General features: G+C 40.9%; 1 protein-coding gene across 4 annotated transcripts in view; it reads right to left on the bottom strand.

The window, feature by feature from the left end:
- nphp4 (nephronophthisis 4) overlaps window positions 1-14,555 on the bottom strand; it is a 175,332-nt gene that overhangs the window by 123,242 nt on the left and 37,535 nt on the right. For 3 of the 4 annotated variants that reach the window (XM_082518730.1, XM_082518729.1, XM_082518728.1), the window contains exons 5-6: window positions 13,945-14,094; window positions 5,550-5,686 (exon numbers count right to left, since the gene is read on the bottom strand). In XM_082518730.1, the coding sequence (XP_082374856.1) occupies window positions 5,550-5,686; window positions 13,945-14,094 (287 nt within the window). Of the gene's footprint in view, window positions 1-5,549; window positions 5,687-13,944; window positions 14,095-14,203; window positions 14,287-14,555 lie in introns of those variants that run through there. The other variant, XM_082518731.1, reaches the window with a different exon arrangement.

The following is a 14,555-nucleotide window of genomic DNA, read 5'->3' as shown; positions in this document are numbered from 1 at the left end:
TGTCTGTGTGTTATTTGTCTGTGATTTACAGCTCATATAAGGCCCTTTTAACACCACTTAGATCCCAGTCACACAGGCCTAAAAAGACTGGTGGGTCACATGGCAACTGCTCGGTAAAAACGAATATTCCCTAAACATTTGAGTAATTGCTGAGACTGCTGCCCATTACTCTCATTAATTCCTAAGCCCCAGTCACACAGCCTTAGAGACCAGTCAGTGACTCCATGGTAACCATCCATCACTAGGGAAAAATGTGTATTCCGCAATCAGGTTGCGAGTTGTTGCAGACGGTTGCTGGCTCTTGCTAGATAAAAAAAAAACAAAAAAACAAAGACTCAGGTAGAGGTATGTGGTGCTGCAACGAAAACCCTCATATGTCTTGATGCATTCTCAATCATCCAGGCAAGTAAATCTCCAAAGGTTGATTCTGTTCATCTGGACGTAGCGTTTTCAGTGGGAGAAACGTTTTGTCACTCATCCAAGTGACTTCTTCAGTGTCAGCTGACTGCAGGTTTCTTATATCCTATAAAACAGTACATTTGCATAATGACTGAAATCGGCACACTGAAGGAACAATGGACCTCCCAGCCCAACAACAGCTCTGCAGCGACAGTGCATAAAGCAGGCTTAGTGGAATATCATCGATAAATGACATTTGATTCTCGTGTTCCAATTTCTGAATAGTTTATCTTACAGTGTCACAGTCAGCGGTTTTGACACATATCTGACTCACACTGGTCAACTATCCTTAAGTGACATCTGTGCTCACTAAAATGGATTTTCTGGAATTTACATAGTCCCATTTACAGTCCTCACTGGAGGCTTGGCAGCATGTAATCAATAAATGACCACAGAATGTAACACTTTAATTTCTCTATCTGGACTCAGTTTATTTTACATTTCCATACTGGCTATTCAAATTCTATAAAACTAATACTTAAAAAATTTAAATGCAATACATTGTTTTGTAAAAAATACATATATATTTATAATGATTTTCCTTGCATGTTTAGAGACCTTTTAAATGCAGGTGAAAGAGTGAAATCAGTGTTTTTGCAGAATTTTTGTTTTTCAGGAGAGCTTTATTGTATTGTATGGTATTGCATGTCATCTGAAACAGTGTTCAAAGACACTCAGAGGGATTTTAAAATAATTCATGACAGAGAGAAAAGAATCAGTTGAAAATCAATTAAATAATAATTTCTTGATGATGTTTAAAGTTTATCTGTTTCCTGATTCAACAGCTGGGCATTTCTTGTCTTGTCTGACTTACAGTGTCTATAATCAGTTGCAGTCTATCTCCTCTAATGATTGGATCGTCAATCACTACGAAGACCTGGATCCCATGAATATTTTATGCTCGCCAACTGCATTAAACCATGTTCTTTTGCGCTGCATCAGTTACATGGGTAAGTGGCCTGCAGTCAAACTGGGTTTCCTTGGAGAACAATGTGCAAGAACGCTGCTTTTGTTCAGAAATGTTCAAACAAAAAATGCTTCTTTTTTTCTTCTTTTAAATACTACCGCGTCCACAGGGGCAGTCCTACTTTGAGTGAATTTTCTTCTTTTAGGACAAATGAAAACTTCCCCGAGCTTTGTTGCCACAGTCTTTCTCCGTTCATTAAATCAGCCTAAGGCGTTTTGTTCTGCTTGCGGCGCGGCATTGGTCCTCCCCTGCTCTTCTCCTCCTCTTCATCATCTTCTGTTCTATCTGCTCTTTTGATCACAAGCTAAAATGTTACATACATTCTGACAGGATCTCAGGCCCTTTCAACAAGCGCAATAGGTTTTATTGAAGATATAGGTGAGCGGGTGCTACAGGTCACTGGAGGTGTAAGCCTTTGGCTTTGGGGAATGTAGACAAATTCAAGCATCTCTGAAGAGTAGTGTTAATTTTTTCTCTCTCCCTTTTTCTTTTTAAACAGGGGGTCAGAGTGTGTTTGAAGAGGTCCAAGACTGCAATTTAAATTAATCTTGTGCTCATTAAACTGTTATATAAAAGTAAAGTAGCTACACTAGTCCACATAAAAAAGCACATCAACTAGGGCACAGGCTGTATAATATATGGGAAAGTGGACTGTAGAAAGAAGCAACACTGGGATAGTTTATTGAGCTAAAAATAGAAATACTTATGGGGAGATTAAGTGAAGACGATATGTTAGACAAGCAGCCAGTATAAGGATTTTGTCTCATGCTGTACTGTACATTCATCTGCTTCCCCATTCCTTTTCATTTTTGCTATTCCATTCCTGCCTCAGTATCATTTAAGCACGCTAGCATGGAGTCACACACATTCACTCTCTCTCACACACACACACAGACACAACGGTAAAACCAAGTTGGCGTGTGAGGTGTCAGCATCACTTCAGAGACAGCTTGATGACAATCCAGCTGGAGTCACACTTTAAAGGTCACACACAGATCACACACACACACCCTTTCTCTTTGTCTGTCTGTCTTTCTCTCTCTCTCTCTCTGTCACACACACACACACATGCGGACACGTTTTAATTAAAAGCTGCAATCAAGCTGACTTCTGCATGTATTAACACCTCTTGCAGACGTGAGAATGTCGTCATATTGCTGAAGTTATAAAAGTCTGGAACATTTAACTCATCTACGCAACATAGGCTGGTTATGAGGACCTGCAAAGAACATCTCACCAAGGAGGGGAAAAAAGTGTGAACGCCAATATGAGAAAATTAGTCATGCTAGCATGACACTTTGCTCACAGAGAAAAAGTTGTAGTCTACTTTCCCATATTTACACTTAGGTACAGAAATAAAATATACAGAAATAATTTCAAACTGTATGCATGCAACAAAAACTGGATTGAAATACAAGAAATATCCTTGGAAACGAGAAAGGGGACAAAACATAAAAAGGACAGAGCTGCCTGTAAATGCTTAATGATTGAAGTGCCAAAGGGAATAGGCCTGTTTGGAAAAGAAAAAAAAACTGGGTTAGTCTTTTTTTTTTCAGTTTTTACTGAAATATGTTTCATTAATGCAAAAGTAGTGGAGACAAAATCCTAACTGACTGTTTGATTGTACAGATCAATCAATAATGTTCTAAAGGGAGGTTTAGGGCTGCATGACCTGCATATACAAGCGTATGTAAAACCTTGTGAAATTACAGGTCCTTAGCTCCACTAGCATTCTCTTCAATCTTCCATCATCACAAGCTGACTGTTGTGCTGGCAGTAGGTTTTGTACCTTGATACCTTTGGTCGAGTTTACAACAAGACTACTGAGATAAGAACCACCATCCAACTATAAGTCAGCCAAAAAAATAAATGAATAAATAAAATATTTATTCTTCTGTGGATCTTTTGCATTATTGAGATTCTACACAGTTCTATCCAAAAGGAATACAACTTCTATGTAAAAAATTAGACCAATATTTATACTCGCTGGTATATAACAACTATAAACCACCTTTTTATGGTATGAAAAATAAGCATCTAGTTTTCACTCAAAATGAGAAAAACACTTGCCATATTTTTTGTCATTACTGAATTACAGTGTCCTGCTATGAATGCACCAGACCAGAACCTAAAGGAGCATTATCATTAACAATGCGTAACATAGCAACGATTTGTCACAATCGTCGGTATTTTACACGATGGGATGAGAACGTGTTGTGAAATTTAAATGCTTCACTGTTCTTCCTATGCTGCTGTTAAGTGGCCATGTCTGTATGTCTGAACCTTTTTCCACCGGTTGTTTATAAAAAAAAATTTGTTTGTGTTGGCTTGTTCTTGTCACAGTACACGCATGCGTAAAAACCACAATGAGTTTGGACCTTTGTTTTCACGCTGTTATACAGATGTTGGTCCCCAGTGTCAGAACAGAAATTGTGCAAAATGTCTTTTAAATTATGCTGTCCCATTGTTTCCGGAGTAATCTACACGGGGACCTGAACTTGTCGTAACACATTACTGTGGGATGATTTACAAAAAGTTTATATTGTTCCCTTTTTCAGTGAGATTGCTCTTGAATTTTTACTTTATGACATATTACTGCATATGATGTGGATGCTGTGTTTATTTATTTGTGCTGTGTGAGAGTTGCATTTGTGCGATTTCTTTTGCTAATAATCTGCTGTCCTCTTGGCCAGGTAATTTATGAAAACAGATTTTTTTGATCTTAGTTAGGCTATTACATGGAATGAATAAGATACTGATTATTTAACATTAACATTATAATGCAACTGTGGATTAAAAGTACAACGTCCCTGCACTGGAAAAAGTCAGCAAATGTTTTGGGCCATTTCTAATCAGATTTGATTGATAAGTACTGTTATTTTCATTTGTTTTTTTTATTTTGGTTTAAAATTCAGTTTAATTTATTTCAGTTTTCAGATTAGTTTTGTTTTGATTTTAGTTTTAATTTTGGCTATTGATGGCATTTGTCAGCTTTTAAGATTTAGAAAGTCAATAACAGTACAAGAAATACAATAGACCAAACACTTGTCCTGTTTGTGTTCACAGATTTTACCAACACTGAGTTTTTCAGTTCTGCTGACTACCTAACATTGTTCTATACATGCAGTTTTACACACAACCGAATTCTTAAAAAAGAAGATAAACACCCATAGTGTTTTCAAGATGGCTACGATTGACAAGATCTGCCTTCTTGAAGAATTTTGGTTATTCCATCACAGACACACTTACAACAGCTCCTACTATTTGCTCCACTTAATCAAATCTACTCTCCTTTAGTCCCCTGTGTTTGAGTTTGGGGATTAAACCCAGCAGTATCAAAGAGCAGGCAGAGAGGGATATGGAGTGACAGTGTTGTCATATCAATTCCCATCCTTACTGGAGACACATCTCACTTAGGCTGAAGTGAACAGATAGGGCCTGTGCGAAGCCATTGTACATATAATTGCTAGTCCAAAGCTGCACCTGTCAAATACGGTTAACCATCTGGGTTTCCACAGACAAGAAAAAAAGAAAAGAGGATAGATAAGCTCCATTTAGTTTGGGAGGTGATGTGGCTTAAATTGCAGTGGCAGCTGTAAAAGGGCTCTGGCTCGCACACTAAAGAAACGGAAAGTGAGATAGAGGAAAGTAGGCCGGAGAAAATAATCTTGGCAGAGGTATGTCAAGGCCATCCTGGTCATCTTTAATTTGAGGAGATTGGTGAATGGCCACCTCACAAGAATGAAATCAGGACTGTACGTATGCATCGTACATGTATCTTCATAAAAGGGAACCGTAAGGCAATTTGCTTTTCCCAAGTAAGCACCACATATACTGTACATTTAAAGGAAATAGGATGTAAGATGAGGAAAAGACATGCTTTATGAGTATATAGTTCAAAATGACACTTTGCCAGTATATTTTTTATCAATGGAATATCGTTTTTGACTGCAGTAGCAATTTAAATGCTTCCAACTGCAGAGCTCCGCATGAGAATATGGACTTTAAAGAAGATGAGACACAGATCTGTGTATTTTATGAAAAACAGTCATCTAACCTTCCCTGATGTGTCATCTGCAAAAACTATCAAGACTGTGTGTGTGTTATGAAAGCTTGGCCTTACTGTGTTCTGGCAGTCAGCATTGATCAGCTGCAGCAGCTGGCTCTCGAACTTCTCCAGGGACGGCTGAAGGGAGATGGTAAGTCTGTTCAGGGTGAAGGGCAGCGTTTTGAGCGTCTGAGGCTTCAGCAGAACATCTCCTGATGACAGCGTGAACATAACATCAACTGACACACACGCCTCAATATTTACACGATTTTCCTCAGTCATATTTAGAGTGCTTTCCTAGACTAAATTGATTTCTTCCCTGCTCTGTTAAATGTGTTTTCCGCTCAGAAAATGTCTGTTCCATTTAAGATAAGATAAGATAGAACTTTATTAATCCCTCGGGTGGGTTCCTCTGGGAAATTCGACTTCCAAAAAGCACAGCAACGACCGAAGTTACAGTTGGACTACTGTGGAGGAGAAAACACCATCTAGTGTAATACATGCAAGCTACAAGTTCTGAAATACATTTCAGTACAGTTTGTTCATGACCCATTTGTAAAATTAATTTTCCATCATCCCCAGAAAATGGCATCGGAGAAGTTCGAGAAACATGAAAGACTGATTTCAAATGAAAATGCACAGCTTAAAAAAGCAGAATCACTGTGTGTATACTCCGTGTTTAATATATAAAAGTGAATGATATGTGCAACAAGCTTATTCTGGATTTTTTTCAGTTTTATGAAAGATTTATTAAAATTCTCTTCACATAAAGTAAGGACAAAACATTATGTGCAATCCTGGCAGATCAGCCAATCTCAGTGCCGCATCAGCTGATGACTCTGTTGACACCTTTCTAAAATCCAAATCAGGATATCTGCAAGCTGCTTTACGATCCACCTCCACCCTAGCTTCTGTATTCATGCTTTATTGCACCTAATCCACATCTGTTGTTCTTGATACATTCTCTGTTCTGTGCCTGCTGATGTGTTATCCGCACCTTTAGGCTCTCATGTGTGCATGTGGAAACTGAAGAAGGTCCCATAACAGAACCAAGTAAACTACAACTACAAACTACAGATAGAAATATGGGCCTATATGTGCTAATTGTCTTTGTAGTCCAGTTTAATTTGCAGTAGTTTCTGAAGCATCACATAAGCTACCTTACAGCCATCAAGGAAAAAGAATTTCATAACATTTGGAAGGTTCAGTGTCTCCTGATGTCAGCTGAGAATTACAGCTGTCAAGATTGATGAGCTGAAAAAGACAGTCTGAAAATTCCAGCTTTCATCGAAATTGATTCCAACCAAAGCGTCTGACAGGAAAGAGCGACAATCAGCGAGTGAGTCAGTTGGTCAGTTGTGCAGCTGCAGCTCAGAATTTCGAGCCAGCTGTCCACTAATCAAAAGTTCTATCAGCTCCTTCAGTCCGCATGCCAATTTGTCCTTGAGCAAGATATTTAACCCCATAAAATTGCTGTACTGAATTATTTCTTCTTACATTTAAAAACAATATGTAACATTTAAAGGATCTACATTATACACTGCAGTTATGGTCAGAGGTTTACATACACTAATCCTGGGCATGAATGACATTTGTATTTGAGGCCTTGAATGATTTCTTTGAACTGTCTGTTTAAGGCACGATATGCTAAAGGAAACTTAACCAAATATTAGAGGAGTCTATATAAGTATTTGAGTCTGTATGTATAATTTTAACCCTGTGTGCATTATAGAAAATACAAAATATATTCAAACTCATGCAACCATTTTTTTTGTTTTTCATTAAATTCATTCATGCTGTACAATTATTATATCGTGGGAAAAAAAATTATCATGATATTCATGTCCATGATGAGTATGAAAATGTCTGACCACAACTGCACAAACAGGACTTAAAACACATCATATAGAACAAACTGAGGACTTAAAAGTATGAAAGTGGTTAATATGTACTTATCAGCAAGTAATATAACACACTTCCAAGCAAGGGAATTTTTCAGTAGCTCAGCAGTCAGGAAAATAGTGACTGCCAGGACAGCAACAGAAAGGTTTCTGTCCTGGTTTGACATATTAAAAAGAGCTCAAAGACATGCTGCTATATCTCGCCCCCCTACATGGTCTAAGACAATTGAATCTAAGCTGGCTAACATCTTAACAGACAGATTTTGGCTGCTTGTGGAAGATGGATAGCCGTCATTTTCTGAGATATTGAGAATTTTCAAATCACATAGAAATATATGCGGCATCTAACACACTATCCCTGGTATACATCAACACAATGTTCCTTCAGCCCTGTATTGCATGTCTGTAACTGACTTGAAATAAGAGGTCATAATTAAGCTAGTTACAGATATACACACATACACACACACACACACACACACACATACATACACATAAAAAAAAAAAAAAAAAAACACCCAGCACGCCCCTGCGGGCGGTTTATCCTTCAAGCTCGGGTCCTCTACCAGAGGCCTGGGAGCTTGAGGGTCCTGCGCAGTATCTTAGCTGTTCCCAGGACTGCGCTCTTCTGGACAGAGATCTCCGATGTTGTTCCTGGGATCTGCTGGAGCCACTCGCCTAGCTTGGGAGTCACCGCACCTAGTGCTCCGATTACCACGGGGACCACCGTTACCTTCACCCTCCACATCCTCTCGAGCTCTTCTCTGAGCCCTTGGTATTTCTCCAGCTTCTCGTGTTCCTTCTTCCTGATATTGCTGTCATTCGGAACCGCTACATCGATCACTACGGCCATCTTCTTCAGTTTGTCTACCACCACTATGTCCGGTTGGTTAGCCACCACCATTTTGTCCGTCTGTATCTGGAAGTCCCACAGGATCTTAGCTCGGTCATTCTCCACCACCCTTGGGGGCATCTCCCATTTTGACCTCGGGACTTCCAGGTTATACTCGGCACAGATGTTCCTGTACACTATGCCGGCCACTTGGTTATGGCGTTCCATGTATGCCTTGCCTGCTAGCATCTTGCACCCTGCTGTTATGTGCTGGATTGTCTCTGGGGCATCTTTACACAGCCTGCACCTGGGGTCTTGCCTGGTGTGATAGACCCCAGCCTCTATGGATCTTGTGCTCAGAGCTTGTTCTTGTGCTGCCATGATTAGTGCCTCTGTGCTGTCTTTCAGTCCACCTTTGTCCAGCCACTGGTAGGATTTCTGGATATCAGCCACCTCCTCTATCTGCCGGTGGTACATACCGTGCAGGGGCCTGTCCTTCCATGATGGTTCCTCGTCTCCCTCCTCTTTCTTGGGTTTCTGCTGCCTGAGGTATTCACTGAGCACTCGGTCAGTTGGGGCCATCTTCCTAATGTATTCTTGGATGTTCGTTGTCTCATCCTGGACTGTGGTGCTGACACTCACCAGTCCCCGGCCCCCTTCCTTCCGCTTAGCGTACAGCCTCAGGGTGCTGGATTTGGGGTGAAACCCTCCATGCATGGTAAGGAGCTTTCTTGTCTTTATGTCAGTGGCTTCTATCTCCTCCTTTGGCCAGCCTATTACCCCAGCAGGGTACCTGATCACGGGCAGGGCGTACGTGTTGATGGCCCGGATCTTGTTCTTACCATTCAGCTGACTCCTCAGGACTTGCCTGACCCTCTGCAGGTACTTGGTGGTTGCAGCTTTTCTAGCGGCCTCTTCATGGTTCCCATTCGCCTGTGGGATCCCCAAGTACTTGTAACTGTCCTCTATGTCTGCAATGTTGCCTTCTGGTAGTTCAATCCCCTCAGTTCTGACTACCTTCCCTCTCTTTGTTACCATCCGACTACACTTCTCCAGTCCGAACGACATTCCAATGTCATTGCTGTATAGCCTGGTAGTGTGGATCAGTGAATCGATGTCTCGTTCACTCTTGGCATACAGCTTGATGTCATCCATGTACAGGAGGTGGCTGACAACTGCTCCGTTCCGTAGTCGGTATCCGTAGCCAGTCTTGTTAATGATCTCACTGAGGGGGTTCAGGCCTATGCAGAACAGCAGTGGGGACAGAGCATCTCCTTGGTAGATCCCGCACTTGATGGTGACTTGTGCTATGGGCTTGGAGTTGGCCTCTAGTGTTGTACGCCACATCCCCATTGAGTTCCTGATGAAGGCTCTTAGGGTCCCATTGATCTTGTACAATTCTAGGCATTCCAGTATCCAGCAGTGGGGCATTGAGTCATAGGCCTTCTTGTAATCAATCCAGGCAGTGCACAGGTTGGTCAGTCTGGTCTTGCAGTCTCGGCTGATTGTTCTGTCTACCAGTAGCTGGTGTTTTGCGCCTCTGGTATTCTTGCCAATTCCTTTCTGTGTCCCGCTCATGTATTGACCCATGTGCCTGTTCATCTTAGCCGATATGATGCCTGACAGGAGCTTCCATGTAGTACTGAGGCAGGTTATTGGTCGGTAGTTGGAGGGGACCGGTCCCTTCTTGGGGTCCTTGGGGATCAGGACCGTCCGGCCTTCAGTTAGCCATTCCGGGTGTCTCTCGTTAACTAGCAGCTGGTTCATTTGTGCTGCCAGACGCTCGTGGAGTGCAGTCAGCTTCTTCAGCCAGTAGGCGTGAACCATGTCGGGCCCTGGTGCTGTCCAACTCTTCATACTGGAGACCCTTTCTTGGATATCTGCCACTGTGATGGTTACTGGACCCTGTTCAGGGAGGTCGCTGTGGTTTGCCCTCAGATCCTCTAGCCACTGAGCATTGCCGTTATGGGTTGCGTCCTTCTCCCATATGCTCTTCCAGTATTGCTCCGTCTCCAGCCTTGGTGGTGCTGTTCTCTTATTGTTCCCTTGCCACTGAGAGTACACCTTTGCTGGTTCTGTGGAGAACAGCTGGTTTATTCTCCTGCCTTCTATCTCTCTGGTGTACCTCCTCAAGCGGCTGGCCAAGGCTGTGAGTCTTTGCTTGGCAGTTTCCAAGGCCTCAGGTATGGACAGCTTGCTGTATTTCTTAGGCACCTTATTTGTCACACCTTGCTGCAACTCCGTTAGTTGGCTAACCTCCCTCCGTGCTACTTTGATCTTGCCCTCTAGCCTCCTTCTCCATGGAGGGTACTGCCCCTTGTCGCTGTTCAACTTGTAGCCAAGCATCTCACTGATTGTATTGTATTGTAGATCAGCTTGTTAGTGTCGGTAATAGTGGTTGTAGGTATTGCCCGTAGTGCTGCATTAACATCATCTAGCAGACCTTCTGAGGGTACTTCACGTAATCTTGGTAACCGGCTACGGGGGATCCAGGTTTCAAGCTTGGCCATGATCCTATTTTTCAGGTCAGTTCCTCTCGCACTCAACGATCCTTCTCCTATCGCACTTGGGGCTATGTACCCAATCTCGGGTGGGGGTGATGATATCGCCCCCCTGACCTGGCGTCCTGACTCCTCCTTGCCGTAGCATTTGTGTTGTACCTCGTCAATCTCTAGCTGTGAGAGCAGTCCCTTCTTTCGAATGTTGGAACACTGAGCTACTAGTTGTTTCGCCGTCATTGTGGATGTTGGGTATCGAAGAATCCATAGGTCCCTCATCCTATTCATGTAGCCCCTTCCGCCGGGGTTACTTGCGTAGTAGCATTCCAACAACGCCTATATATATATATATATATGTATATATATATGTGTGTATATATATATATACGTATATATATATATATATATATATACATACATATATATATATATATATATACACACACATATATATACATACATATATATATATATACATATATATATATATATATATATATATATATCTATATATATATAGATATATATATACACATATATATATATATATATATACACATATATATATATATATATATATACACACATATATATATATATATATATATATATACACACATATATATATATATATATATATATACATATATATATATATATATATATATATATATATATATATATATATATATATATATATATATATATATATATATATGATATTGTTGATTATCATATTCCCTTCTTTGTCATAGGCGTATCCATGAGCTGGATCAGGAATTTCAGTCCTTTTTTAGTACATCTATTTCTTTAATGCTTTGTGGAAAGCTTTCTAATCCCAGTCACTGGAATATTTAAACCAGAGAAAGACTGAAATGCTTCTGTCAGAAAAACCAGACAAAAACAGTTTCCTTTTGGATACTTGGCATTAATTGAACCCGAACTGAATGAAGAAAGCACTGCAGCAAACAGACGAGGTAAGAAAGTCTGAATCCACAATCACCCCTTTCAGACACAACAAAGAGTAAATAGCCAGTGTGATTGTAATCTCTTCAAGAGTAATGCAGCCACTGAGCATTTCATTGCAGCCCTTGTCTCAGGAGCGCAGAGTTGGACTGTTCTGAATGCAGTGTGAATATCAAGCCAGTGGCTGTGGTCTTAAAAGGCAGCTTAGGTCTCTGCTGCTCACAGCCCCAGAACATGAAGAGGATTAGCCTGCTACCATACCTCCCACTGACTCCCAATGATTATAGCTCTGCACTGTCAGACTTCATTACATTCCCCCTTAGAAACTCACTTTCTAAGTACTGCAGACATTTCAACTTCTGATGGAACTAAGTTTGTAAAAAAGGGAATAACTATGATGAATGTCCCGTATGTTATTGTGACAGCTTGAAGGAGAAAAGTGAGAAGCGGTTGATCTATATAATATAAGATCAGACATGACATGTTAAATGATTTTGACTGAGCAGTGTCATATTACTCAGGTGACATCACTCCAACTCTAAACTCACTGGGGTGTTGAAAGGGGACAAAATGTGCAACAAGTACACACAATCTGTAGTACACATGAGTGCAGGTACACCCAATAAAATTCTCAATCTGTCACAATACTTTACTAACTGGTAAGTAGCTGCACAATTATGCTCTTTAGGCTCACTTTTGCCCCTTTTACTTTCCACTGAACTAAGGTGTTGAGGCCTCAGTCCCCCAGGCCTAACCCCCCGATCTTGCTGCAGTTGCTAGGTGAAATCGGTCACAAAGAGGGTGCTACAACAAAAACCTCATGATTGCTTTGGATACTAGAAAATTGCAGCAGCCACTCATTTACATGGAAGAGGCCAACTTGTTTGTAAACTACTGCAAAAGTTGAAAAGGTTGACTGAAAAAAAAGAATGTTTGCTGTAACTTCCCACTAAAGCTAACATGTTTCAAAAGGTGCAACATTTTTTTTGAAGGTTAACGGTCTCTGTTTTTTGTTTGTGTAACACTTTTCACTTTCACTACTGTTCTGAAACTATTTAGCAAGTGTTTGCAGACAAGCTGGAATCCTTCTTGAAGAATGTGAGTGACCACAGCAATTTGCTAGTGAGCAAAGCAATTGCAAGGAGTTTTCCATGAAGCATCATATTCTTCTGTGCAACCAACTTCACCTAGCAACACCAAGCAACCTGCAGCAACCACTCGCCAGCCAAATGAGGATTACGCATTTTTCTCTTGTGACCAGTTACCAGATGGTCCTAAACACTCTCTAGGCTTGTGGTGTGTTTGGGGCTTTATCCTTCTCTCTGAAATTTTATAAGGTCTTGTACTTCATAAGTGAACTGACGCTTTAAGATGGGCAAAGGCACACCACATTAACAGCCAACCTTATTGGGGGGGGGGGGGGGGGGGGGGGGTGTCTGTAGAAGCATATATTGAATAAATGAGTAAAAGGCAAAAGTAGGCTGATTAGTCAAGACAATGACTAACAAGTAACTTCTCCTGCTCACAGGCCTCATGACAGTCATTAGGATTTAATGTGTTTAAAATAATCTTAATGAGAGTAACAATCCAGCCACATAAGCTGAAGGCAAACAATTTGAATTCACCCAGCTGTAAAAACCAAAACTCAGACTTACAGATATTCAATTCATTAGGGAGCTTTCGTCTTACGCTGATCTCAAAACATATCAATATTTTTCTAAAGTAGTTCACACAATGAATATTCATACGTATTTTAACTGACATGCTGCTTTGTACTCTTGCAGGCTGACATATTAACACAAACTCTGACGAGGAGTGCATAACTAAGTACACGTGAGTACTCCTCGCTATGTACTAGATGCGCCTGCTCCCAGTCATTCAAAACATGTACAGTATCTCACATCGATAAAAAAGAAAGCTTAGATGCTGTCCCTACTTGTGAAAACTGTCGTTTCCACAACACACTGCTTTCCTCCCGAGGTCCTTACATGCACATAAACTTATGTCATAAAGTTTATTGAACTCAAATAGGCACAGAATCAACTTTTCTTTCTTCAGTTTTGGTACATTGTGTGGTTGAATTTAGAACAGCTCTAGGCTTCATTTCTTTTGGTTGCATGAAGGTATGTCACAGTATGTAGCAGTCAAAGTTGGGTGAGTGACAATTATTGTTTGGTGGTGCAAGCAAAGGAAAAGAATGGGTTTCAGGGCGCAGCATGTCCTATTTAAAAGGCCCTTAAGATCCTAAAATTTCTCAGTGATGTAAAGTTTACCTGTCGGGGAAGCTACTAGTCCAGGAATGTTCTCTTCCCCGGATACAAGGACATTCTCTGGAAAGAGGTGCAGGACAGAATCCAGTGCAGGATGTTTTTTCAGGACACAGGCCAAATGTGCTCCTTCAATAATCTTCAACATATTATGATCTGCAAAAGGAGACATACAGCAAATTTACGTTGAATGTTCTGCACGCATTTCATGACAAATAGGCAAACTCTTCTTCTGAATCCAAATGAGAAAGATGTGCTGTTTTACCCTGTCATTATCCTCAAGTTCCCCAGAAAAATGTTATCCATCTCCTTGGCACGATGCAATCTAATATTTCTCCAGAAGCAGGGATTCACCTGACACCCAACACACATAGACGCTTTCATTTTTCAATATTCCATTTTTGCTGTTCGTGACTTATGTGCAATGTTCCATTACACTCCAAGCATCATTTTCCAGGGCTGAAACTGAAATGACAACAATTCAACTTGGAAAACACGCTCGTCCCGAGGGGCACTGCAGCGTAGATGAGACACAAGGTATGAGCAATAAAGCAGACATCGTCATCATTCAAGGAGGTCGTCCAATGACAAGCAACAACCCACAACTCCTGCCATCA

This window comes from Aulonocara stuartgranti (genome assembly GCF_965226115.1).
Source record: "Aulonocara stuartgranti genome assembly, chromosome: 20".
NCBI lineage: Eukaryota > Metazoa > Chordata > Actinopteri > Cichliformes > Cichlidae > Aulonocara > Aulonocara stuartgranti.
Note: the sequence above shows the minus strand (reverse complement) of the source record. Positions and strands in the feature narration are given on the sequence as shown.